This window comes from Eleutherodactylus coqui, chromosome 1 (assembly GCF_035609145.1).
Source record: "Eleutherodactylus coqui strain aEleCoq1 chromosome 1, aEleCoq1.hap1, whole genome shotgun sequence".
Lineage (NCBI taxonomy): Eukaryota > Metazoa > Chordata > Amphibia > Anura > Eleutherodactylidae > Eleutherodactylus > Eleutherodactylus coqui.
The window spans coordinates 438047779-438073677 of record NC_089837.1 but is presented as its reverse complement, the minus strand read 5'-3'; the positions used below and the strand labels follow the sequence as shown (position 1 = coordinate 438073677).

General features: G+C 43.8%; 1 protein-coding gene across 1 annotated transcript in view; it reads left to right on the top strand.

Annotated features, from left to right (window-relative positions):
- The first annotated feature begins 17136 nt into the window (after positions 1–17136).
- MIPEP (mitochondrial intermediate peptidase) overlaps positions 17137–25899 on the top strand; it is a 75858-nt gene continuing 67095 nt past the window's right edge. Inside the window, exons 1-5 of the mRNA XM_066582271.1 lie at positions 17137–17322; positions 20352–20525; positions 21031–21119; positions 23567–23653; positions 24881–24944. Coding sequence (XP_066438368.1) covers positions 17188–17322; positions 20352–20525; positions 21031–21119; positions 23567–23653; positions 24881–24944 — 549 coding nt within the window. The 5' untranslated portion in view covers positions 17137–17187. The remainder of the gene's footprint in view (positions 17323–20351; positions 20526–21030; positions 21120–23566; positions 23654–24880; positions 24945–25899) is intronic.

Genomic DNA, 25899 nt, shown 5'->3' with positions numbered 1-25899 from the left:
GGTGACCCTCAAATGCCTTGAAGTTGGCACATAGTACACATATTATGCAATGATTAATTCCGTTCATAAGCGGTCTACTCTTCACTATGTCCACCGCTTTCTTTTTTTTCTTAGAGACATTCATGTGGGCACATCCAGGCAACCCCCGCAATTGTTTAAAAACATACTGAATCAAATGTCCCAAAAGGTAATTCCAAAAAGTTCCTGAAAAACCATGAAAAATGTAAAAAAAAACTTTTTTAAATAACTCACACAGCTTCTATATGAGAACTGCATTTTTATTTTCGACAATAATTTTTATGAAATCAAAACATAATGTGAACGATCGAACATTGATTACTTTTTGCTAAGAGAAGATTTAGTAGCAGTTGGGTATTTTTTTTGTCAAAAAGGCAGGGCCTACGGAGGGGAATACACCTCAAAATGCAAGTACACCTAGATCTCATCTTCACCAGCCTTTGTATTTGAGGAGATGAAATAAAGTTTATTTTATAAGTTTATTATATGGACATATAGGCTATCCAAAATTCTGCATGCATCCTATCAGTATGTAATGCAGTGAGTGTACTGTGTTATACACCACTTATGCGGGTGATGATGGCCCACTCTTGGTCAGGGCCCACAAGGGGATTCACCTGTTCCGTTGTGGGCCAATCAGAGCCTGGTCTAGGGTCTGAAAATAATATATATTTTTTAACTTTGTTGCTTTCCAATAGCCATAACATTTTTACATTTTCGGCAACATAGCCATATGAGGCCTTGTTTTTTTGCAGGACAACTTGTCTCTTAATGGTATCACTTTGGAGTACACACAATATGTTTAACTTTTATTAATTTTTATTGAGGGGGCAATGAAAAAAAAATCTGCCTTTTTGGGGGTTTTATTTTAAAGGATTTGGTATTAATGAAATGTTACCTTTAGTCTATGTTTCAATATGATTGTGGCACTTTTCTCTATAGCATACATTATAAATATTAGACTTACTTCATTCTTTGGATCAATACAATTATAATTTTTTTATACGTTTCTTATTACTTTGTAACAATAAAAACCCTTTTTATTTAAAAAAATGACAAGAAAAGGATTGAATTTTCATTGCTGCTTTACATGAGCCATAACATTTTTTTTCACCAAATGAACTGTGGAAGGTCTTGTTTATTGCAAAAAGAACTCTAGTTTCCATTTGTACCATTTTTGGGGTGCATGCAACTTTTTGACAAGCTTTTATTTTGTTTTCTCATTCACTGTGTGGGTTAAAAAAAACCCAATATTTTTCTAGTAGGGCTATTGCAAACTCAGTAATACATAATATGTTTTTTTCCATAATTAATGTGGTTTGCAGTTTGTGCCGGTACACATCATCTGGGGAGTCAAGCGATCATGTGACATGATAGCTCTACCCAAAACTCGGCAGCTGAGCTGAGCAAAGATGGACAGGTTAAAAATAGGCGGCACCTTATTGTTATATAACATGTTCTGTGCTTCATGGTAAATCTGCTGCGGAGAGCTATGCACACCACATAGGCTTCTGCCCTCCTACCACGTGAGAGAACGCAGATCCCTGTAGTTTTATTTTCCGATTGTAAATTAAAAGAAGTACTACAACAATTGGACTGAGGACCCTAAGACACACCATTAACCCCTTCCCGCTCCTGGACGTACCTGGTACGTCATGGTAGCGGGATACTTCCCGCAACATGACGTACCTGGTACGTCATGTCATTAAAGTGTCGCCACGGTGACAATCGTGGCGACACAGCAGTGATGTCTGCTGACATAGTCAGCAGACAAGTGCTGCGTCCGGGCTGGGAACCAATCAGAGCGGTCCCTCCCCCACGATCGCTGTGATTGGTCAGGGAAAAACTCCCTGACCAATCACAGCGCAGCAGCGGACTTCGCGCTGTTTACAGTAGGGGCTCCATGTGCAAGCACCGCAGTGTGTTTCCGGTGCTTGTACAGAGAGCACCTACTGTGTTGTTTGTGAATATAAAGTGCGATTAGAGTGTAGATTAGGCAGGGAGTGAGTGTAGTGTAGTGGAGTGGAGTGGAGTGGAGTGTAGTGTAGTGGAGTGTAGTGTAGCAGAGTGGAGTTAGTGATCAGTGTAGTGGAGAGGAGTTAGTCATCAGTGTGGTGTAGTGGAGTGAGTGTTAGTGATCAGTGTGGTGTAGTGTAGTGAGTGATTGATCAGGCAGTGTAGTGTAGTGAGTGTAGTGAGTGATTGATCAGGCAGTGTAGTGTAGTGAGTGTAGTGAGTGATTGATCAGGCAGTGTAGTGTAGCAGAGTGGAGTGAGTGATCAGAAGTGCAGTGTAGTGTAGTGAGTGAGGGATCTGTAGTGTGTGATCAGAAGTGTAGTGAGTGAGCTGTAGCGTGCGATCAGCAGTGTAGTGTAGCGCAGCGTGTAGTCAGTGTATCCCTTGGTGTAAAAAAAAAAAAAAAGTTCCTGTTGTTCCCATTTCGTTACCTGTCCCGTCACCCGTTATTAGTTAGTGTAGCGTTTAGTTAGTCCGTCTAGTGTGTAGCGTGTCGTTAGTCCGTGTTGTGTCAGTGTATTCGTCTGTGTAAAAAAAAAAAAAAAAAAAAAAAAAAAGTTCCTGTTGTTCCCATTTCGTTACCTGTCCCGTCACCCGTTATTAGTTAGTGTAGCGTTTAGTTAGTCCGTCTAGTGTGTAGCGTGTCGTTAGTCCGTGTTGTGTCAGTGTATTCGTCTGTGTAAAAAAAAAAAAAAAAAAAAAAAAAAAGTTCCTGTTGTTCCCATTTCGTTACCTGTCCCGTCACCCGTCATTAGTTAGTGTAGCGTGTCGTTAGTCCATCTAGTGTGTAGTGTGTCGTTAGTCCGTGTTGTGTCAGTGTATTCGTCTGTGTAAAAAAAAAAAAAAAGTAAAAAAAAAAAACACTTACGTGAATACACCACATAAGTTTCCGCGTTCTTTCCGACCCCCGTCCCGTGGTCACCCCATCCCGCAGTGTCCCATCTAATAAAACTTTTTCCCCGTGTGCCCCATTTTATATAAATATGGCCCGCAGGAGGTACACTTCAGAGGAACTGTATGCAATCATTGCATCAGACTCGGACTCAGGTAGTGGTGATGACGACCCCACTTTTTTGGCATTCTCCGACTCCTCATCCTCATCCTCATCCAGCGAGTCTGAGCTCCCTGCACCCCCGAGAAGGCGTCCAAGGACCGCCACTGACCCCAATGCATCAGATGCTCACTGGAGTACCCCGGAAGATTACAGACCCCAGATCCCTGATTTTATTGGGAACCCAGGGATTCAATTTGATCCGGAAGGGCTCAGAGGGAAGGACTTCTTCAAGTTTTTTTTTTCAGAAGAGTTCATTGCCCACATTGTTACCCAGACTAATTTGTACGCCCAGAATTTTATTCAACAAAATCCCACCTCCAGCTATGCCAGACCCGATAAGTGGACCCCTGTGGATGCACCAGAGATACAAAAATTTTGGGGGCTTATACTAACCATGGGGCTAATAAAGAAGCCAACAATCAGGGCGTACTGGTCTACCGATATTTTGTACCACACCCCAATGTTCCGCATGGCGATGTCGAGGACGCGCTTTGAGTGTATTTTAAAATTTCTGCACTACAATGACAACCAGCTGTGCCCCCCCAGCGATCACCCCAATTACGATCGGTTGTATAAGATCAGGCCCGTAATAGACCATTTTAACGCCAAGTTTGCCCAGGCATATGCCCCACAGATAAACATTGCAGTAGACGAGTCCCTGGTACACTTCAAGGGGATGCTAAAATTCCGCCAGTACCTGCCCAGTAAGCGGGCACGGTATGGTGTGAAGTTGTACAAGCTGTGCGAAAGTACATCAGGGTACACCCACAAGTTCCGTATTTACGAGGGGAAGGACACTAAAATTGAGCCCCCAGAATGCCCCCCTGTGCTGGGAGTAACAGGGGAAATAGTGTGGGAACTGGTGCACCCACTATTAGACCAGGGTTACCATCTGTACCTGGATAACTTTTATACCAGTGTCCCCCTGTTTCAGTGCCTCGCTTCCAGAGGAACAGTGGCATGTGGCACTGTTCGGAAAAATCAAAAAAGCCTCCCTAAGACGCTGCTTGGGCAACAGCTCAGAAGGGGTGAGAGCCGGGCCCAATGCAGCGACAATGTATTGTGCGTTAAATATAAGGACAAGAGGGATGTCCTTATGTTGATGACAATACACGGCCACAGCAGTACCCCCTGCCCAGTACGAGGTACCAGTGCAGAGACCCCCAAACCAGACTGCGTCCTCGACTATAATAAGTACATGGGAGGGGTCGATCTATCAGACCAGGTACTGGAGCCCTATAGAGCCATGCGGAAAACACGGGTGTGGTACAAAAAACTGGCCGTGCACCTCGTACAGATGGCACTGTATAATGCCTACGTGCTGTTCCGAGGTGCAGGCCACAGGGGGACATTCCTTGAATTTCAAGAGGAAGTTATCAAGGACCTAATATTTGGGGACCAGGAGGTGGGGGAGAGGCCCAGTACTTCTGGAAGCAAGGCCACAAGAATTGTACCAGGGCAGCATTTTCTCAGTGAAATTCCCTCCACTGCGACGAAGGGAAGGACCCAAAAGAGGTGCAGAGTGTGCTACAAACAGGGGATAAGAAAAGACACCAGATACCAGTGTGAAACGTGCCCCACACAACCCGACCTCTGTATAAATGAGTGTTTTAAGATCTACCACACGTCCCTGAAATTTAAATTTTTTTATTGCCCTGACGTTTTACCCTGATGTACTTCGCACAGCTTGTACATAAAGCCACATGCTAAGTCCTTCCCTTCTGAGCCCTGCGCCCTAAAAACAGTTTAGATTCACATATGGGGCATTTTCCTGTTGGGTAACATCATGGGTTACGTTTTCTCCTTCTGCCCCTGGTAAAAAATAAAAATCTGGGCCTAAACTGAGCATTATTGGAAAAATGTGAATTTTTCGTTCTCAACTCAAATTGTTAAAAAAAATTCCTCAAATACCTGTGGGTTCAAACCGCTCACTACACCCCTTAAAAAATTCCCTGAGGGGTGTAGTTTCCAAAATGGGGTCAGTTGTTGGGGGTCTCAAATGCACTGGTACCTCAGGGGCACTGCAAACACTACACGGTGTCTGAAAATTATTCCAGCAAAATCTGCATTCAAAAAAAGCGCTCCTTTCTTTCTGAGCCCTGCCATGTGCCCAAACAACAGTTTACATCCACATATGGGGCATTTCCGTGCTCGAGAGTAATTGGGTAATGCATTATGGACTATGTTTTCTCCTCTGCCCCTGGTGAAAAATGAAAATCTGGGCCTAAAGCTGAGCATTATTGGAAAAATGTGAATTTTTCGTTCTCAACTCAAATTGTTAAAAAAAATTCCTCAAACACCTGTGGGTTCAAACCGCTCACTACACCCCTTAAAAAATTCCCTGAGGGGTGTAGTTTCCAAAATGGGGTCAGTTGTTGGGGGTCTCAAATGCACTGGTACCTCAGGGTCACTGCAAACACTACACGGTGTCTGAAAATTATTCCAGCAAAATCTGCATTCAAAAAAAGCGCTCCTTTCTTTCTGAGCCCTGCCATGTGCCCAAACAACAGTTTACATCCACATATGGGGCATTTCCGTGCTCGAGAGTAATTGGGTAACGCATTATGGACTATGTTTTCTCCTTCTGCCCCTGGTGAAAAATGAAAATCTGGGCCTAAAGCTGAGCATTATTGGAAAAATGTGAATTTTTCGTTCTCAACTCAAATTGTTAAAAAAAATTCCTCAAACACCTGTGGGTTCAAACCGCTCACTACACCCCTTAAAAAATTCCCTGAGGGGTGTAGTTTCCAAAATGGGGTCAGTTGTTGGGGGTCTCAAATGCACTGGTACCTCAGGGGCACTGCAAACACTACATGGGGTCTGAAAATTATTCCAGCAAAATCTGCATTCAAAAAGCCAAGAAGCTCTCCTATCCTTCTGAGTCCTGCCATGTGCCCATACAACAGGCTACGTCCACATATGGGGCATTTCCGTGTTCGAGAGCAACTGGGTAACGCATCATGGGGTACGTTTTTTCCTTCTGCCACTGGTAAAAAATATAAATCTGGGCCTAAAGCTGAACATTATGTGAAAAATGTGATTTTTTTTGTATTGAACTCAAACTGTTAAAAAAATTCCTCAAATACCTGTGGGTTCAAACCGCTCACTACACCCCTTAAAAAATTCCCTGAGGGGTGTAGTTTCCAAAATGGGGTCAGTTGTTGGGGGTTTCAAATGCACTGGTACCTCAGGGGCACTGCAAACACTACATGGGGTCTGAAAATTATTCCAGCAAAATCTGCATTCAAAAAGCCAAGAAGCGCTCCTATCCTTCTGAGTCCTGCCATGTGCCCATACAACAGGCTACGTCCACATATGGGGCATTTCCGTGTTCGAGAGCAACTGGGTAACGCATCATGGGGTACGTTTTTTCCTTCTGCCACTGGTAAAAAATATAAATCTGGGCCTAAAGCTGAACATTATGTGAAAAATGTGATTTTTTTTGTATTGAACTCAAACTGTTAAAAAAATTCCTCAAATACCTGTGGGTTCAAACCGCTCACTACACCCCTTAAAAAATTCCCTGAGGGGTGTAGTTTCCAAAATGGGGTCAGTTGTTGGGGGTTTCAAATGCACTGGTACCTCAGGGGCACTGCAAACACTACATGGGGTCTGAAAATTATTCCAGCGAAATCTGCATTCAAAAAGCCAAGAAGCGCTCCTATCCTTCTGAGTCCTGCCATGTGCCCATACAACAGGCTACGTCCACATATGGGGCATTTCCGTGTTCGAGAGCAACTGGGTAACGCATCATGGGGTACGTTTTTTCCTTCTGCCACTGGTAAAAAATATAAATCTGGGCCTAAAGCTGAACATTATGTGAAAAATGTGATTTTTTTTGTATTGAACTCAAACTGTTAAAAAAATTCCTCAAATACCTGTGGGTTCAAACCGCTCACTACACCCCTTAAAAATTCCCTGAGGGGTGTAGTTTCCAAAATGGGGTCAGTTGTTGGGGGTTTCAAATGCACTGGTACCTCAGGGGCACTGCAAACACTACATGGGGTCTGAAAATTATTCCAGCAAAATCTGCATTCAAAAAGCCAAGAAGCGCTCCTATCCTTCTGAGTCCTGCCATGTGCCCATACAACAGGCTACGTCCACATATGGGGCATTTCCGTGTTCGAGAGCAACTGGGTAACGCATCATGGGGTACGTTTTTCCTTCTGCCACTGGTGAAAAATGAAAATCTGGGCCTAAAGCTAAACATTATGTGAAAAATTGGATTTTTTCGTATTGAACTCAAATTGTTAAAAAAAAATCCTCAAACATCTGTGGGTTCAAACCGCTCACTACACCCCTTAATAAATTCCCTGAGGGGTGTAGCTTCCAAAATGGGGTCAGTTATTGGGGGTTTCAAATGTACTGCTACCTCAGGGGCACTGCAAACACTACATGGGGTCTGAAAATTATTCCTGCCAAATCTGCATTCAAAAAGACAAGAAGCGCTCCTTTCCTTCTGAGACCTGCCATGTGCCCATACAACAGGCTACGTCCACATATGGGGCACTTCTAAAAACTGCGGAATCTGGGTAATACATTCCAAGTTTTGTTTCTCTGCTAACTCCTACTGTTTTATATATAAAAAAAGGTTTTATATTGAAAATCAGTAGAAAAAAGGAACTGTTCTAATTTTTGATGCACTTTCCTTTAATTCCTGTAAAACATCTAAAGGGTTAATAAACTTTCTAAATGCCATTTTGAATACTTTGAAGGGTGCTGATTTTAAAATGGGGCAATTCATGGGGGATTCTGATATACAGGCTCGGCAAAACTATGTCTGAACTGCATTGGTCCTTAAAAAATTTAGATTTTGAAATTTGCTAGTAAATGTGAAAAATTACTGCTAAATTTATATACTTTGTGGAGTCTGCAAAAAGTAAAATAACACTTAAAAAATGATTGCTGTGTAAAGTAGGCCTATGGGAAATGTTAATTAATAACTATGTTGTGGTGTTTGACTTTCTATCTTACAAAGAAAACAATTCAAAGTTTGAAAATTGTGAATTTTTCCAAATTTTCAGTAAATTTGGATTTTTTTTCCTAATAAGGACAAAATTTATTGATGAAATTTTTACACTAACATAAAGTACAATATGTCACGAAAAAACAATCTCAGAATCACCTTGATAAGTAAAAGCATTCAAAAGTTATTAGCACAGAAAGTGACAGATGTCAGATTTGAAAAATAAGGCTTGGTCCTTAAGCTCAAAATAGGCCATGTCATTAAGGGGTTAAAATTCATTCTGGGGCCCAATGTGCAATGAGTGACAAGCTGGATGAGGCTTGCACTCTCTGAGTGGTTTCTAAGATGTGGCTGAGGAGCTGTGTCATGATGGCAATGAGCGCAGCACGCTCCTTGTAATCTAGTGCACCAATGAAGATATACAGAATATGGACAACTAATGGAATTAGGTGATTGCGATGCCAGGGCTTGGATTAAAAGCACTTGGTAGCGAAATAAAACTAACACATGTATGTAGGTATATGACAGACACACCATTTACTTTCATGCCCGTGGTTGTCTGCATTACTCTTAAGCACTAGAAATTGCATATACAACTTGCATATACACTGTTTAACACTTCATACACTGATAAACACACTTTGAGGAGGCAGCATCAGAGCTAAGAAAGCGCTATAGAGAGAGAATTGACAAGAAAATACCCCTTATCAAACCCACTAACAGTTTTGCCACTTTTGAAACACTGTGCTCGGGTTTTCTTTACAAACTTCCTATGAAGATTCTCTACTGCTTGTCTGAAGCTTTGTCCGGTAGAAAGCAGAGCTGGCTTGAAAAAACTTCAGGTTTGGGAAAACAAACAGTTTCTCACCATACGGGTGATTTATGGGCTGCTGCACACAGGACTGCTTTACATAAGTTTACATAACGTATCTCTATTTACAGCAGGACAGAGGGGACGGAAGAAGCTGGGTCTTCATATGGCTGTCAGCTTCCTTCGTGTCCATCTCATCTCCTCTCTCCTTTTCCTGACTAACCTCTTCACTGCCTCACTCCATAGTCCCCCCTTCACTTCCTTCTACTAGTGTAGTGACCTCCGTGTAGTGATTGACGCTTGTAACCGCAGGCATGGCTCTCATTGAAATCAATGAGAGCTGTGCCTGCAGTTTCAAGCGCCAGCCACTACACAGAGGTCAGTGCGGAGACTTTCTCTCCCAAAACACAGATGTCAGAGCAGAAGCCTCTGTGCAGACATCCTTATAGTGACCAGTGCTTGTAACTTCAGTCATGGTTCCCATTGATACTGCTCTGACTTCTGTGTTATTGCGCCCCCTCAGCTGATCGACCAGGGTCCCTAGTGGCAGACCCCAGCCTATCAACTGTTGATGACCGAACGTGATGATAGGTCATCAATCGTATTTCCCTGGAAATCCCCTTTAACTTTGGAGCATTCCTTTCCTGGGTGCCCTGTTGGTAGCCTGGCTGTTACTTTAGACTACATAGTGGCCCTTGCAGTGCTGTGAGCGACGCATACATGCCCATACAGCTTATCTGTATACACTGTAATACGGTGAGTGTACTGTGCACCGCTCATATGGGTGTGCGGGACTAGAGGACCAATTCTGTTTCAGGGGCTCACTTATTTGCCTGTTGCCAGTCCACAGCCTAGGTGTCTTTTCTTTCAGTAGACGACTCTGGTTTATAGCTTTAGTTATATTGCAAGACCCGTTGAAAGGTCAGACACAGACTTACAAGGAAGCCACCTTCCAATAGTTCGCATTGTGGACATAATTTTCCCTCCCCTATGTGCATACATTTTCCCAGGCAGCTTTGCATGGCTTATATAAGTATAGCTTAAGGCAACCAAACTCTCTCCTCAAGGAGAAACTTTATTTCCCCAGGTCTACAACACAGATCTCTCACGCAGCCAGCCAGTACGCTGCACAGCACTGACAAGGGGTAAAAACCCTGACACGATTTATCTGTAGGTGGCTCTATTCTACTGCTGCAGAAGACTACTTTGGCTTAAATTCTTAGTCATGTTGCAATAAGGCCTGTTGAATAGTCAGAAATTAGCTTATAGGGAAGTGACCTTCCAATGGGTGGCGCTGTACAGGTACTTTTCCATCCCCTATTTTCATCTTCATATGAAAAAAACACAGAGTGGTAAATAGTTTGTTATAATTCTAGGAGTAACTCTTCATTCAATACATTTTCCTGTTATGATGAACATCCCCTTAAAATTATTGCAGCAACTAGTTTTACATTCTGCTTGATCACTATTCTTGTCATATGCAGCTTTTTAGCCAATCATATAGCAATACTAATTATAATTAGCACATGACTGTAGTCTAGAGGGTCTGTAAGGCATAAAGGTAATCTGCCAGCTTGAATATGCAGTACAAACTGCAGCCGGGGAGTGACATTTCTGTGCTGGGCTCTGTGAGGCCCGCACAGAAATAGTGCATACTGCAATTTGTTTTCCGTGCGAAATCTCGTGCATAGGATTGCGTTTTCTAATGAAATCCTATGGCAGCTTTCACGGGCGGGAATTCTGCGGGAAATCCTGCTGCGAAATGTCCGCCTATGTGCAGGAGGCTTTAGAGGGGTTCTATACTTTGGACAATTCTTACTGGTTAGAAGGGTTCTTTGACAATAAGCTGATCACAAAGTATCCACTGAGCTGATACTCATGACTTTTCCTGCAGGTAGGTCATTAATAAATTAATATTGGAAAACCCTTTTAAAGTATACTTTGTTATCATCATGGGGATACAAAATATGCAAATATCTTATATTATAGGTATTATATTATAAATGTGTCTAATGTTTTTCTATATTTATTTATTTTTTCCTTTTTTTAATAGTGGAATCCGCTATTCATATGCCTTGTTAATCACACCAGCATCTCGCTGAAACTATACGTTTGTAGAAGGATTTTTTTCTAGCGATTGTCAGCGGTTGGGGTAATGGGACAATGTTCCTATAGCAGTCAGTAAAACTTGAACTAGTGGATCATACATGCAGATTTCAGTATTGTATATTTCCCCACTAAAGGTAAAACGTACTTCTGACAATGTGTAACTACAAATCAGTTTTTCCCATTGTCCTAATAACCAGTCAACTAGCAATAACCAGGTCACTGTATCAGTACATGAGCCCCAATGTATATGCTTGCTGTATACTATAACTATCACATAAGAATCTTTCATCCATGACCATAAAACTGCTGTTCCATGTAACAAATCTGGAACCCAGTGATGTCATCAGTGATGTCAGAGTGCAGCGGGCCTCACATTTACATATTTGCAATAGGAGGGGGCGAGACGGGGGTGGGGCTGATCTGGATTATAGTTTTCTCCAGCAGGTTTTGGGGTATTTTGTAGCTTCCAAATTGTATCGTGTGCACACATCATCGACCAGGATCAGACACAAATGCTGGTCTAAAACCGGGAGAGTCTCTACAATGTGTAAAGGCTCAGGCTTTTTATTATAACACATGATAACCGCCCTTTAATGGGCGTGCAACAGATTACATCAGTAACATATAGGATTCTCATTTGTCGGATCATATAGAATCACCCACCTCTCTGCCCACCATCTCCAAGTGCTGATGTGGCATGGACTCTGTCCTAGCTGAAGTCAGCTCCGTGTAGTGATGAATCATTGTTTAACTAGCTTCAGGATGGGAGTGGAAGGGGGCTAGGTAAACACTCAGTATATACATATAATCCTATAACCTTTAACTCTTAGAGGCTGGTTGTGCAACTTGTGTAATCAGAGCAAATACCATGATTAGATTGTGTGTGTGTCCTTTAAATTCCACAGAGCTAAGAGTTATTACAACAGCATAATACATTTGGTTTATACAAATCGATAGACATTTTATACTAATTAATTATCATGTCTACTACAGGGCTAAGTCCCAGCGCTTAGCTCCGCCCCGCCCCTCTCATTGCAGAAAGTGGCGAGGGGCGGGGAAGGGGCGGGAGCTCAGTTCCTGCTCCTGGCTCTTCCATCCTCCCCACCCTGCAGACAAGGACACCGCATATCGGCTCGATGTGAAAACCGAGCCGATATACGGTCATCTAAATAAGCCCTTAAAAACACATCAGAGCAGGCGATTTTTGGTCATTCAAATACAAACCGCATTTGCACTACTGAATGCTCTTATGGCCATGGAAATGAGTCCCAATAGTGACCCCAGTAGTAATAGTGACCCCGACCGTGGCCTCAGTACTAATAGTGACTACCATAGTGTCTACAGTAGTAAGTGTCCCCCATAGTGGCGCCAGTAGTAACAGTGTCCCCTATAGTGCCCCAGTAGGAACAGTGTCTCTTATAAGGACCCGAGTAGTAATAGTGACCACCATAGAAGTTCCAGGGATGCTGCCCAGCCAGAGGCCAATAGCAACCCTCCCATTGGATCAGGAATAGGTCATCTTGCATCATGAGGCACAGGTTTTTTGCAGAAGGTATATCTGGATACAGAACATTATCTTTCTGTTTACTGAAGAAACTTTAGGTCTTTGTCATGCAGAAATAACAGTCAGTATGGTGGTCTCTTTGTTCTCATCATACCATCAGAATGGCGACTGACATTCTACTCTTGCCTTTCGGCCCCTGTGTGAGATGAGTGTTATATGACACACAGATGATGTGCACTGCCACTTCTCATCTTGGCCACCAAGCTTATTCCCAAATACTTGTGATCGGCCCACTTTACCAAGGATGCTATTTTCCTCCGCTGTGTCTGTTGTGAACTGTCTGCAGACATAGCAGAAATTGCCTGGGTTGTTCAGACATCTGCGCCGCTCAGCCATATTGTTATTACATTTTGAAAACTAGCCCCAGTCTAACCAATGACCCGTAAAAACACAGTTCATTAATTACAACTTACTGGTGGATGATCCGCAGTGTTTCCACCACGTGAAAACATACCCTATATGTTACTTACACCCACCCTTATGGTGTTCAATCAGTGCGTGGTGTGTGACAGCGATTGCCAAATAGTTACTTATTTTTCATGACTTATGTTATTCTCTTTACTAAGCAGGTTAGTGGCGAGCCGACAGGAATAATTGTATAGGCATTTTTCCAAAAAATAAAGTACAACAGCAATTGGATTTTATTATTCCCCAAAACTGAAAAACCTTATGTGGCAGAAAAAAACAGATATCATATTTGAATTCAGCGCACTAAGGTTACTATAAGCCGCCTATCTGCTTGTCTGTTACAAACATTGTGTTGCACAGTGTTATACTAGGATATTGATTATTTAAGCTCCATTTACAATAGACTGCTGTTCCTATAATCTCTGATAATATCCAGTAAGTCAGTTACCACATATATTGCTGCTGGATGATTTACTAGCAGGTAAATGTTTTTACTTCTCCCCGGAGTCCTTAACTAGGAGCGGTCCGCTCTCCTGACATGTGTGTGTTAGTAAATACATGTATCACCCATGAAATGATTCTGGAACATCTCTTTTGGAAGTCTTCGTGGTGTTGTTCCCCTTTATTCCTCCTGAGACCGCATGCGATCTTCACCTGGGGACACTGCGGGGACCAGGTGAGAATAACAAATACATCCCCCGGTCATCTTCCCCCGAACAGCACCACAACTTAGTTTATGGTGCTGTTCCAAGGTGTCACTGTCCCTTTAATGTTTTATGGGCCAGATCCTTTTAATGTTCGTGTTTTCTGATTTTTCCTTCTTCTTGTCTTTGTTGACTATAGCACAATACGATGGCAGAATCATCAATGCCACCTCATTCACCAAACAACAGCATCATGGAGAATAATGATGAGGTATTGTGTACTGGCATTAATATAAGGAGATTAATATTAAATGTAATAGGAAGAAGAATATCATTAGTGTATAGGGCTGCCTCATAAAACAGGGATCCTCTAGAAGGAATCCTACAAACTGGCATGAGGCCTGTATGGCAGAGCATCTATGAGGTATGTGATTTGGACTGAGCTGCAATACCAGACATAGTCCGTAGACAGAAGTGGCGCTGTGTCTGAAAGAAAGTGCCATGTTTTTCTCATTTTACTCATTAAACATATTTAAGACTTTTGATATGACCTATACTTCTATGACTTGTATATAATCTTGTTCTGTGTCTTTACAGGACACAGAACAATATACAGAACTGCCAGGGCCATGTTTTTTTCTAATTTCACACTTTTTTCATTCGTTTAATTTCACCCTCTGTTCATTATAGGGGAATGTGGAAACTTCTTGACCACCAACACCGCCTGAGCTGGATGACTTCTCTGAGGTATGTGACCTAGACCGAGCTGCAATACTAGAGACAGCCTATCGACAAGTGTGGTGCTGTTTCTGGAAGAAAGCAGCCATATTTTTTCTAATTTTACCCTCTGTTTACTACAGGAAAATTAGAAAATATCACGACCACCAACACCAACACCAGCTGGATGATGACTTCTCTGAGGTATGAGACCTAGACCAAGCTGCAATAGCAGAGACAGCCTATTGACAAGTATGGTGCTGTTTCTGGAAGAAAGAGGCCCTGTTTTTTGTAATTTCAGCCTCTGTTCAGTATAGGACAGCATAGTATTTGGATCAACACCTTCACAATTATCATGGGGGCATAGTGGGGAAATTAAGCACGTAGTGACAGGTTTCCCCCAGGATTACCTCCTTTGTTATCTATTTGGGCAATAATAATAATGGTTATAATGATAATAATGTCTAATTATATGTATATTTTCTCCCCTCTGTTCTATTAGGACTGGTATAAAAAACCTGAAGTACCCAGTGCGCGTCATGAGCGAGAGCTTAGGACTGCATTCTGCTGCCTTAACACACTGCACCACATGAGGCTCTGAAACTATATATACTGCAATACAAACCCAATCTAATATATAACTCTTATTCATTATAGGCCTACAGACAACTTTGGCTGGACTACGATGACACCTCTTCTGTCCCATTTACTAGTTGCACAAGATTGCAAACAACACAGACAGAAGGAGGTGTCAATGGCCTGGTAGACATAGATTGCAGCTGCATGTTTAGAGCCGCCTTTTTCACAAAGTGGCTATACCATGCGGTGCGGTCGGGGTGGAGAAGGGCTGCCCAAAGGCTAAGAAGAGCCCTCCACCTCAGCTCCAACTAATGACCAACAAGTAGGAGAGTCCAAGGTAAGTGCAATGTATTTCTTGTATCTCTGCACTCACACAGTTATATCAGTTTCCTCTTTAATGCCAGGCTTATTATATATATAGAAGCTCCTGGGCCTTGCTGCCAAATCTGTGCCAAGATCTCCAAATATACCAACTATTCTGCTAGTGTTCTTTTATGCAGCATAATGTAGGAACAGCAGGGCCAGTTTTATGAAGAAAATGGAGTCAAGAGCACAACATCCTAAATTTGTTTTCTTCTTTTTAAGAATATCTTGGTGCTCTAGTGTAGGTAAAGGGTTAACCCATTAATGACGCTGTCCTTTTTTTTCTATTATCATTTTTTCCTCACCCCTTTTAAAAAATCTAAACTCCTTTATTTATCCATCGACGTCGCTGTATGAGGGCTTGTTTTTTGCGGGACGAGTGCTATTTAATGTACCATATAATGCACTGAAAAACTTTAAAAAAATTGTAAGTGGAGTAAAATGAAAAAAAAAAACACATTCCACCATCTTTCGGTGCGTCTTGTTTCTACGGCACACAAACTGCAGCAAAACGACATGATAACTTTATTCTATGGGTCAGTGCGATTGCTGCGATACCAAACTTGTATAGTTTTTTTATTTGCTCCACTAATTTTTTTTTATTTTTTTTAAGACATTTAATTTTTTAAATTATTTTCTGCCGCCATCTTCTGCGTGCAATAACTTATTTATTTTTCTGTCCACATAGTTGTGCGAGGGCTCATTTTGTGCGGTACGTCCTGTAGTTTGCATTGGTATAATTTTGGAATGCATATGACTTTTTGATCGCTTTTTGAATTTTTTTCTTGTGGACAGGGTGACCAAAAAAGTGCATTGTTCGGGAGATTTAAATGCCGCTGTCAGAACTGACAACAGCATTTAAAGGGGTATCAGCCCCGATCGTCCACGCAGCCGAATTGAGCTGTTGCCGCTGGGTGGGGGCTGATGCCCGCGCTGTATGAAGAGTGGTCGCCCCGCGATCTCTCTTCTTACATACCCTGACCCCACTGGACGTAACTGTATGTCCTATAGCGAGACTGTACACACCAAGCCTGAAAGGCTTGTGGATTGTATATGTGACTTTAGAGGAATTTTGGCGAATTTAACAGCAAACGCAAGTGACCACACCGCCGATCTGTGGAATTACATAGATGTTAATGGTGGCACAAACAGTAGTTTATTCCTAGGACAGGGGCGTAACTATAGGGGATGCGGTTGCACCCAGGCCCAGGAGCCTTAGGGGGCCCACAAGGCCTATCTTCCTCATATAGGGAGCGTAGTAGTATGAATAAAGCATTATAGTGGTCGGGGCCCTGTTAGAAATTTTGCATTGGGGCCCCGAATCTTCAAGATACGCCTCTGTCCTAGGATATGGCTCTCAGATGACCTCTTACCACCTTAACGCTATAGGACATAAGCTTTCGTCTTAGTAGCATGGTAGTTGTTGCCACAGGACGTAAAATTGCATCCTTTGGATGGCGCAGGATGAAGGCTGATTTGCCATGAGCCATGAGTTGCCATGGCATAGCCCATAGCAACCAACCAGATTTGTGCTCTTTTTTTATGTAAAAAAAACGAGCTGATTAGTTGCTATGGACAACTGCTCTACATGTGCACTGTGCCAGTTTTTATGAATCTTTATGAAGATAACAGGGAGGGATTTCAGTATCAATACAGAATATAACAACACGCTTGATATACAGAAGCAAATGCAACGAAAACTACAACTCCCAGCATGCAACTCGCGGGATGTGTACAGACCGCTGACCAATGGTTACCATTGGAACCGCCCACTGTCCTAAGTCTTCTTTCTTACTGGTCATGGTCGCTGTCAATCAAGCAATCAGCAGGTAGCTGTCAGGAGCCGCACGCTGTAGCCCCTCCTACTAGTGGTGCAGTGTTCCGGGGTCGGCTGGAGGTTGAGCAGCAGTATACAGCCGGCGTCCTCTGCTGTACACCATGCTGGCAGTGCGGCGGCTGCTGGGCACCCTGCGCCTCCCCGCGTGCCGGCGGGTCAGCACCGGCTGGTCTCCTGTCGGTGCCGCGTTCAATGTGAACCAGCAGCGGAGGTTGGACGTGTTCGGGAAGAGCACGGTGAGCGGAGCCGCGCCAGTAGTAGTCACTAACACACACGTTCTATATATCGGCCCCTGCGGGCAGGAAGCTTCTTGTAGCTGGCACATATCACATGGTGGTGCTGACATGCTCCATAGAGGAAAGGCTCAGCGATTTGTGCTGCTTGCGCCAAATTCTGACCTCCCATCAGCATGGGACAACAGAGATCTGGGTTCACCATGTTCACTTGCAGCCTTTTCCGCAATCGAAACTGCGCAGAGTTTAACCCCTTAATGACGCGGCCATTTTTCTTTTTCCATTTTCCTTTTTTCCTCCCCCCCCCCCCTTTAAAAAAATCGTAACTCCTTTATTTATCCATCGACCTCGCTGTATGAGGGCTTGTTTTTTGTGGGACGAGTTGTATTTTTCAATGGTGCTATTTAAAGTACCATATAATGTACTGAAAAACTTTTTAAAAATTCTAAGTGGAGTAAAATGAAAAAAAACAAACAACATTTCGCCATCTTTTAGTGCGTTTTGCTTCTACGGCGCACAAACGGCAACAAAAATGACATGATAACTTTATTCTGTGGGTCGGCACGATTACTACGATACCAAACTTGTATAGGTTTTTTTTTACTATACTCCTCTTTTTTTTTTTTTTCAAAGACATTTAATTTTTTTCAATTATTTTCTGCGGTCATTCTGTGCACGCGATAACTTTTTTATTTTTCCGTCGACGTAGTTGAGCGAGGGCTCATTTTTTCCAGGATGTTCTGTAGTTTCTGATATTACCATTTTGGAATACATACGACTTTTTGATCGCTTTTTATTCCCTTTTTTCTGGGAGACAGGGTAACTAAAAAAGTGAATTTCTGGCGTTCTTTATTTTCTCGGACGACGTTCACCGTGCGGGACAAATAATGCGCTACTTTGATAGTTCGGACTTTTACGGATGCGGCGATACCAAATACATATTTTTAATATTTAGATTTTTTAATAATGGATATGGCAAAAGGGGGGTGATTTAAACTTTTACAACTTTTTTTTTTTCAATTATAAAAAACTTTATTGATTTTTCTTTTTTTACATTACTTTGAAGTCCCCCTGAGGGACTTTAACATGCGATGCTTTGATCGCTCCTGCAGTATGACGTAATGCTATAGCATTATGTCATACTGCTTTTTGACAGGCAGTCTATCAAGCCACTCTGTGTGGATGGCTTGATAGGCAGTCTGTTAAGGCAGCCCTGGGGCCTTTCATTAGGCCCCCGGCTGCCATGACACCTGCACGGCTCCCCCGATCTCACCGCGGGGAATTTAAATGCCGCTGTCAGAAATGACAGCGGCATTTAAATGGTTAATGGCCGCGCGGCCGCTCGCGGCTATTGCCCGCGGGTGTCAGCTGTTGCATCGCAACCTCTTTTCATACATACCCCGCGGCCAGAGGACGTACTGGTATGTCCTTGGTCGTGAAGGGGTCAAAGAAAAATCCATACTGCGCAGTCCGACGGCGAGCTGTCAGGTTCGTGTGGACGCCAGGCACAGAGTCGGGTTCCGTTGCGGGCGCCTGTTGGTGTGCAGCCGGCCTTAGGCCACTGACATGAGCATATGTGTAAATCGCTGCTTGTAGAACATCATATTCTACCACTGTATGAGCGACGGTGAGCAGGAATATCACTGCGTAGGGCGGCGACTTTTATTTTTTAACTTTATTTTAGACTGACTTGTTCCTTTTTTTTTAAATTTCCCGCTCTGATGCCTGGCGATGTTGCATATAAACGCCATGCATACACAATGTAATTGCGCATGTACAGCGTTTATTACGCGCCCATAGAGAGCAATAAGGCTCTATCACACATAAGGAACATGCATGATTGTTATACGCAAAAAAAAATCAATGTACTTTAATCACCTCCATTCCCCGTGTATTCTGCGTGTAATACGCAATGAAGTTACGCCGGTGTGAGCCCGGCCCGAGGCTGCAGCCTTTCCCATCAGATTTCACCCTTTCAAATGAGTAGGGCACAAATCCGCGGTCCGGGGGCCAAGATGACTTTTGGGTCTCCTGTTTTTGTTTTCTACCCCATCCCGCAGTTGTCGTGAGGCTCTAGTCTAGGGGCTCCTTCACACTGGCGATTTTCGCACGGTGCAAGAGCGAAAACGCGTGATTATGAAACCAACGAATTCAATGGTTTCATTCTCGTTTACGATGTTTTCGCTTCTGCGATGCAGCGTGAAAACAAAATCGCAGCATCTCCTTTCTTTTTGCGATATTGCCCATTGTTTTCGATGCGGCAGCAGCAGCGCCGGCCCCATTGAAAGCAATGGGAAACGGTCGCAATCCCTTGACGCAGCTGTGGAAGGGGATTCCTTCATCCCTGCGGGGAGTCTCCTCATCACTGAACACAGTGGCAGCAGCAGGGTGTTCAGTGATGAAGGAATCCCCTTCCGCAGCTGTTACTGCAGTTCAAAGGATCATGATCTTCTCCCATCACTTTCAACAGGGCCGGCGCTGCTGCTGCCCCATTGAAAGCTATGGAATGAAGGGATTCCCCGCAGTGATGCGAGGCATGTTTTCACATGAAACTCCTCGCATCCAAGGGAGTCACATGGATTGCGAGGGCGATATAAGGCTGTGAATCACCGCCCAGTATCGCTCTCGCCAGTGCGCAGGAGCCCTATGGGCTTATTACATATGTGTGATACATGATCTTGATGTGTATATACGCCAAGATCACGCTTGGGGATTTGTCTGCATGTAGCACTATGCGATGCATTGAGTGCTGCGGCGCACCCACAGCAAACACTGATGTGAGAGCCCTAGACATTATGGCTGAAGGCGGCCATATTGGATGACACTACTCTTCCTAGATTCCATTATCTCAATATATAGATTATTAGTCCCCATATGTACGTAACAAGTCTGGCGAATACATAGCAGGAGTGTAATATTAATGACGGTAGGTCGCTCGGCGCTCTTCCCTCCACGGGGCATCGCTTCTCGTTCAGGCATGTTGGGTCCGTTATGTCTTTCACGTGTAACGCTGTCCGTTTTTCGTTCTGCAGGGTCTGTTTGGAGTTCCTGAGTTAAGTTCTCCAGAGGGGTTTCATATCGTTCAGGATAATACCCTAAGAAAAGCGGAATCCCTAGTGGACAGAGTGTGTAATACACCTCCCAGTGCAGAGACGGTGAAGCTGTTTGACCAACTGAGCGATGAGCTCTGCAAAGTTGCGGACTTGGTGAGAACAAAAGCTTGATGATGCAGATATAATGACTTGGTTCTTCTCTGCTTGTTTTTCTATGAACCTAGAAACAATGGTGCTCGGGTTGACACGGCTATAATGGCGGAATGTCTGTCAGTCATGTGACCGCAGTGACGTATGGCTACACATATTGGTGCAGTCACATGACGCGATGTCGGTGAATGGAAACGTTCTTGTTGGTACCTGGAGGGGATGAACCCAATCGTACCCTCCTACGGTCCCTACAGATGAGGACGCAGGATCTGGACATTTCCATTCACTGACACAAAGCAGAGATTTTAAAAGGGTTTTCTGAGATTAAGGTTTTTTGCACACTGGCGATCGCTGTGAGAAAATCGCATTTTTAGTCACACGATTTTTGAGCGTCGGCAGTACTTTTTCTTGAATAATCTTGCATTTTTATAATAATTGTGTTTTTATGTCTGTATTGCATCTGTATTCACTGCCTTTTATGTACTAATGATATTACTCATACTGGCAGGCTGATTTTGTGAAGGTCGCCCACCCTGACCCGGCGTTCCGAGAAGCCGCTGAAGAGGCCTGCAGGAGCATAGGTACCATGGTGGAGAAGTATGTTACCAGTGTCTGTAGATTGTGTGACCATGCCGTGTTGTATATCTACATCTATGTGACATGCTGCTGCAGAATGTTGCTAACAGAGTGTCATTGGGGACACAGTAGACCTTAGTAATAGCTCCTGCCACTAGGAGGCAGTCCCTCCAGCAAGCACTGAGCTGGACCAGTCTTAGCTTGGTGTCCATTGGAGGCAGACCTCCTGCTCTACATGTCTTCTGTCCCTTCTTATTTTAGTTTATTTTTCTTTGCCCTCTGGGTAGGAATTGGGGCTCATCTAAACTTCCTTGATTGTCCCCAAGTAGGGAGGGCGAACATTGCTATATGAGGCACAGTGTGGTCCCTCTCCCAAGGGCAGGAAAGTGGAACAGAGTAGCACTAACTTTCTGTATCATGCCAGTCATGGGGTCACCTGTGATTTCTGCCTGCTCTCCTCTCACAACTAAGTGACTTTGCCGAGGAGGTGACCCTGCTGGTGCCCCAAGGGAGCCGAAGAGTTGAGGATGAAGATGAAGTAAGTAGACAGGATGAGGTAAGCATAGTGCCATCGTCCCTCTCCTCCACACCTTGCAGTGTCCCACCTCCTCATCCCTACCCTTCAGCCATGGTCTAGCTAACTCCCAAGTCTTCTCCTCCCTGCCTGTTACATTCTTCACCTTCCTGCACATCCGCCTATCGGACCAATGCCTCTTTCTACTGCTGGCTGCAATCCTTTACCCACCACTCTGATGCTCCTGTTTCCTGAAGCAGTCGCAAAAGCGGGGAGTCCGCCCTACTGCAGGCTGGTGCTTCTAGGCCTATAATGGCCTCTGCTGGAGGTGGGACATCTGGTTGGTGCACTGCTCGAGAAGGACAGGGGGGGTGGGCACTTTCAGTTGGCGTGTGGTTGGGGTGGCAGGACTTCCTTTCTTCCGTGTTGTACCCCCATAGACCGTCGGCTACCTCTGATCCTGCCCGACTTCATCCTAGGACTCTTCCTAGCGGCCTTCTCCTCTTCAGCAGCATCCTGGGGGAACCCAGAGCGGCGTTTCAGCAGCTATTCGTACTTCCTCAAGCTCCAAATACTATTCTAGCATCTCTTTTCCCTAGGCATTTACTCCATAGTGAGTTTATGCCTGCTGCAATTATACAGTACCGGCAAACCGATTATTACAAGGTATCGGCAGTTCTTGATGGCATAGGCTCCCTTGTGGCAAACCACTAGTCTGCTGCATTTACCTCCTCCATTAGGGAGTAATTACCTTGGGGTACTTCTCCGTATCATATGTCATTATGCAACTCCTTTGTGCATTTGCCTGGTTACTCCCATCTTGGCTTTGCAATATGTAGTGGGTGTTGCGGCCAACTGCGACAAGCAGACAAATCCTTTTCCCCATCTATGGACGGCATGTGTCCGCTTTCAGATTTTGCACCCTAAGTCAGTTGGAGTTAATAGTTGCACAACAATAGAGTACATCCTGTCTTCAGGTCAGTTACCGGGTTTTCTAGCGCGAATATTCTGGTAGAAGCTACTCTCTGTCCTCGTTACTTCTTGTTCTGCAGGAAGTGTTGGCATCTGCCAGCCGGATCAGCCGCCTGCTTCCCCCACTTGGAGTGGCAGGCTGTCGACATCCTTTTTCCGCCCCCTTGGGTACTGCTTTTGAATATCCCAAGATCTTCCTGTGTCCCCCAATGACACAGGCGTACCTACTGTAAAATCCCTTTCTTGTCATGTCATTGGGGGACGCGGCACTCGCCCAGTTATGTTTTGCTTACGTGCGTTGGTAGTGTGATTTTACAAGAAACGAGATCCTTACTCTGGTCTGCTTCTCACTGGTTTTCCCGCTAGGATCTGTATTGATGGTCTTCATTGGTTTTCTCTCACTGCTTTTCTACAAGCTGATCTAGCTAGGAGGAGTATAGCTGGTAGGAGGGAGAATGCTTTCTTTACTTGGTGTCGCCTCCTAGTGGCAGGAGCTATATCCAAGGTCTACTGTGTCCCCAATGAACGTGACAAGCAGTTTTAGTTTTCTGATGCTTAATTTGCCTAAAATAAGTGCCTGGTGAACACATGATTACACTTATTTCACATCACATTTTACAGTAGAGGGTTGGGAACTATTTTTTTATAGTACTGTAGGGAAATGTTCCGTGTGTAGATTATCAGCGCTTACTCAACATGCCTTAAAGGGGTTGTCCAGGGTTAGAAAAGCACGGCTGCTTTCTCCCAAACACATCGTCACCTCTGTCCGTGGATTATGTCTGCTATGACAATTCAGTGGACCCGTAGGGGTCTTGATCTTCACTAGAGTGCATTAAATACGATATGACAGGTGGAGTACTTGCATTGTTACATTATTAGTAATAGCACTTCTGACTTCCAGAACAATTCTCTTCTATTCGCAGTGTTATGTAGACTCGTGCTCTTTCATTCTGATCTTTATAGACGGATATCTATTTTATAGGTTAAACACAAATGTCGAATTGTGCAACAGTTTAAAACGACTTCTGGAAAACAAATCTGTTGTGGATTCTCTGGACCCAGAAACCAGGTATGTTGGGTTGTGTTTTTTTTTTTTCTAAAACACTTGGGGTAAGTGCCACTTTATTAGAGATACCATCCCTTTTGTGATTGGCATTTTGCATGAAAATTAGATTCGTACAACATAAAATCAAGTGCTAAGTTTTCCATTTATCACTTTTAGTGTGAATCCACATTAGATGGGAAAATTGAGCGATTTGAGCAACTTCAACGAGGTCTGGTCTTCCGTGCTAGACTAGCCGGGCCATGATTTCATACACTGCCAACCGCGTGGGGTTTTCTTGTGCAAAAGTGTGGAAAATATACCGAGAATGGTGCGATTGAGGAAAAAGAATGAGCGAAATAGGATCCTGGGAATGGAAGCAACTCTTCAAGAAAGGGGTCGGAGGAGGATGTCAGAAATTGTTCTGACAAACAGCCAGTACACAGTCAACCAAATTGCTGCCCAATTTGGTGCTCCAACTAACTTGTCTGAATGCACAACTCCTCATTCGGGCTAGAATAGCAGACGATTAGTTCTAGCACCATTACTGTCTAAGAGAAGCTAACGCCAGGTTGCAAAAATTGGATCACTGAGCAGTTGAAAAACATCACCTGGTTAGATCAATCCAGAGTTCTGTTGCCCCGTGCTGATGGGAGGGCAGAATTTGGCACAAGCAGCATGAATCTATGAACCCTTCCTGTCAGCTGGTCAGAGCATGTCGGCACCTCCATCTAATTGCGACAATTGCAAGAAGCTTCCTGTCCGTGTGGGCCAATATTACTGTAGAACAATTTCGGCATCTAGTAGAATTTCTGTGGTACTGAATACCTATGGTCCAACCTGCTATTAGATGGGATCTCTGATAAAGTGGCTATTTAGCGCATATTTTGGAGTTCATGTTGTGCAGTTATGAGTTGTGGTGTCGTTTCTTCATTTCTGCTCTTCCCCGGGTGAAAGAACTTTCCTAGAGTCTTACACCAATATTACTGGTTTAAAAAAAGTTTCGAAAACAGTAGTCTTGTAATAAATAACCTGTGAATAAAAGTACATGACGGAGTTATCCACTGAGGGTAACCCATGTGCACATGACTTATCAGATGGAGGGGAGTGGCATTGCAAGTTTTACTGTGTCTATGCCCAGCATGTGTCACCTGTTGCTATTGTAGGGCGCCAGGTTACAACTACACTTTGTGCCATTGCTGCTAATCAGAGAACCCCCTTTAGTCTTCCTAATCCCTTTTTCGTCCTTTACAGACGCGTGGCTGAATTGTTTTTAATTGATTTTGAGATCAGCGGAATCCACATGAGCGAGGAAAAGGTCAGTTCATCTTGATACGAGAAGGTAAACGTGTGCGTTCTCTCTGTGTGGTGCTGTCAGATCTAAAGGCCCATTTAGGCCTCTTTCACACGGATGACAGCGATATTGGCGCTACAAAATCGCTGCTATATCGCAGCTTTGTACACGCGATTTTGTAGCGCCAGTGATGCTTTTTCTTGTGAAAAATCACGTCTCTGCTACCCGCGATTTTCTTGCGCAAAGCCATTGGAAACCATGAGCCTTACATACATGCGTTTTGTAGCGCTGTCACATCGCGACAAGATCATGTGATTTTGTAGCCTGTGTGAAAGCAACCTTACTCTGCTCAATTATGACACTGGGCTGTGTAAAAGAGGCAACAATCCGCCTATGAACGCTACATCATCTTCCCATGTGAATGGGGCGATGTGCACCCGGCCTGTAGGGACAAACGATAGTCCTATTTACTGATAGCAGTCCACATAGCAATGACTCTCAGCCTGTATAAAGAACAGTAAACGAGTGCTGGTCAATATTCTTGTCGACCTTGACTCATTGCATTGAGCTGAGAAGCATGTTGCATAAAATGATCCTTTTTTCCTCCCATGATTTTAAAGGGATCATACACAAATCTGGACATATTGACATCATAGAGGGGGATACCCTACTTGGAACTATTAGCTAAAGCAGAGCTGCTTTGCAGATCTCAGCTTGTCAATGTGTATGGACGACCAGCGCTGACCATATGGTATTTGGACATCGTATGGATGCCCATTCTTGTATTCCCCTATCAAAACCAGCTGGTCGCCGGAAGGTTAGAGAATCTGAGCCCCTGATTTCACATTAAAATGGGCTATGTTTGTGAAACAACTCTTATTAAGGGTGTCTGAACTATTTAAAGGGGTTGTCCCGCGCCGAAACGGGTTTTTTTTTTTTTTTCAAACCCCCCCCCCCGTTCGGCGCGAGACAACCCCGA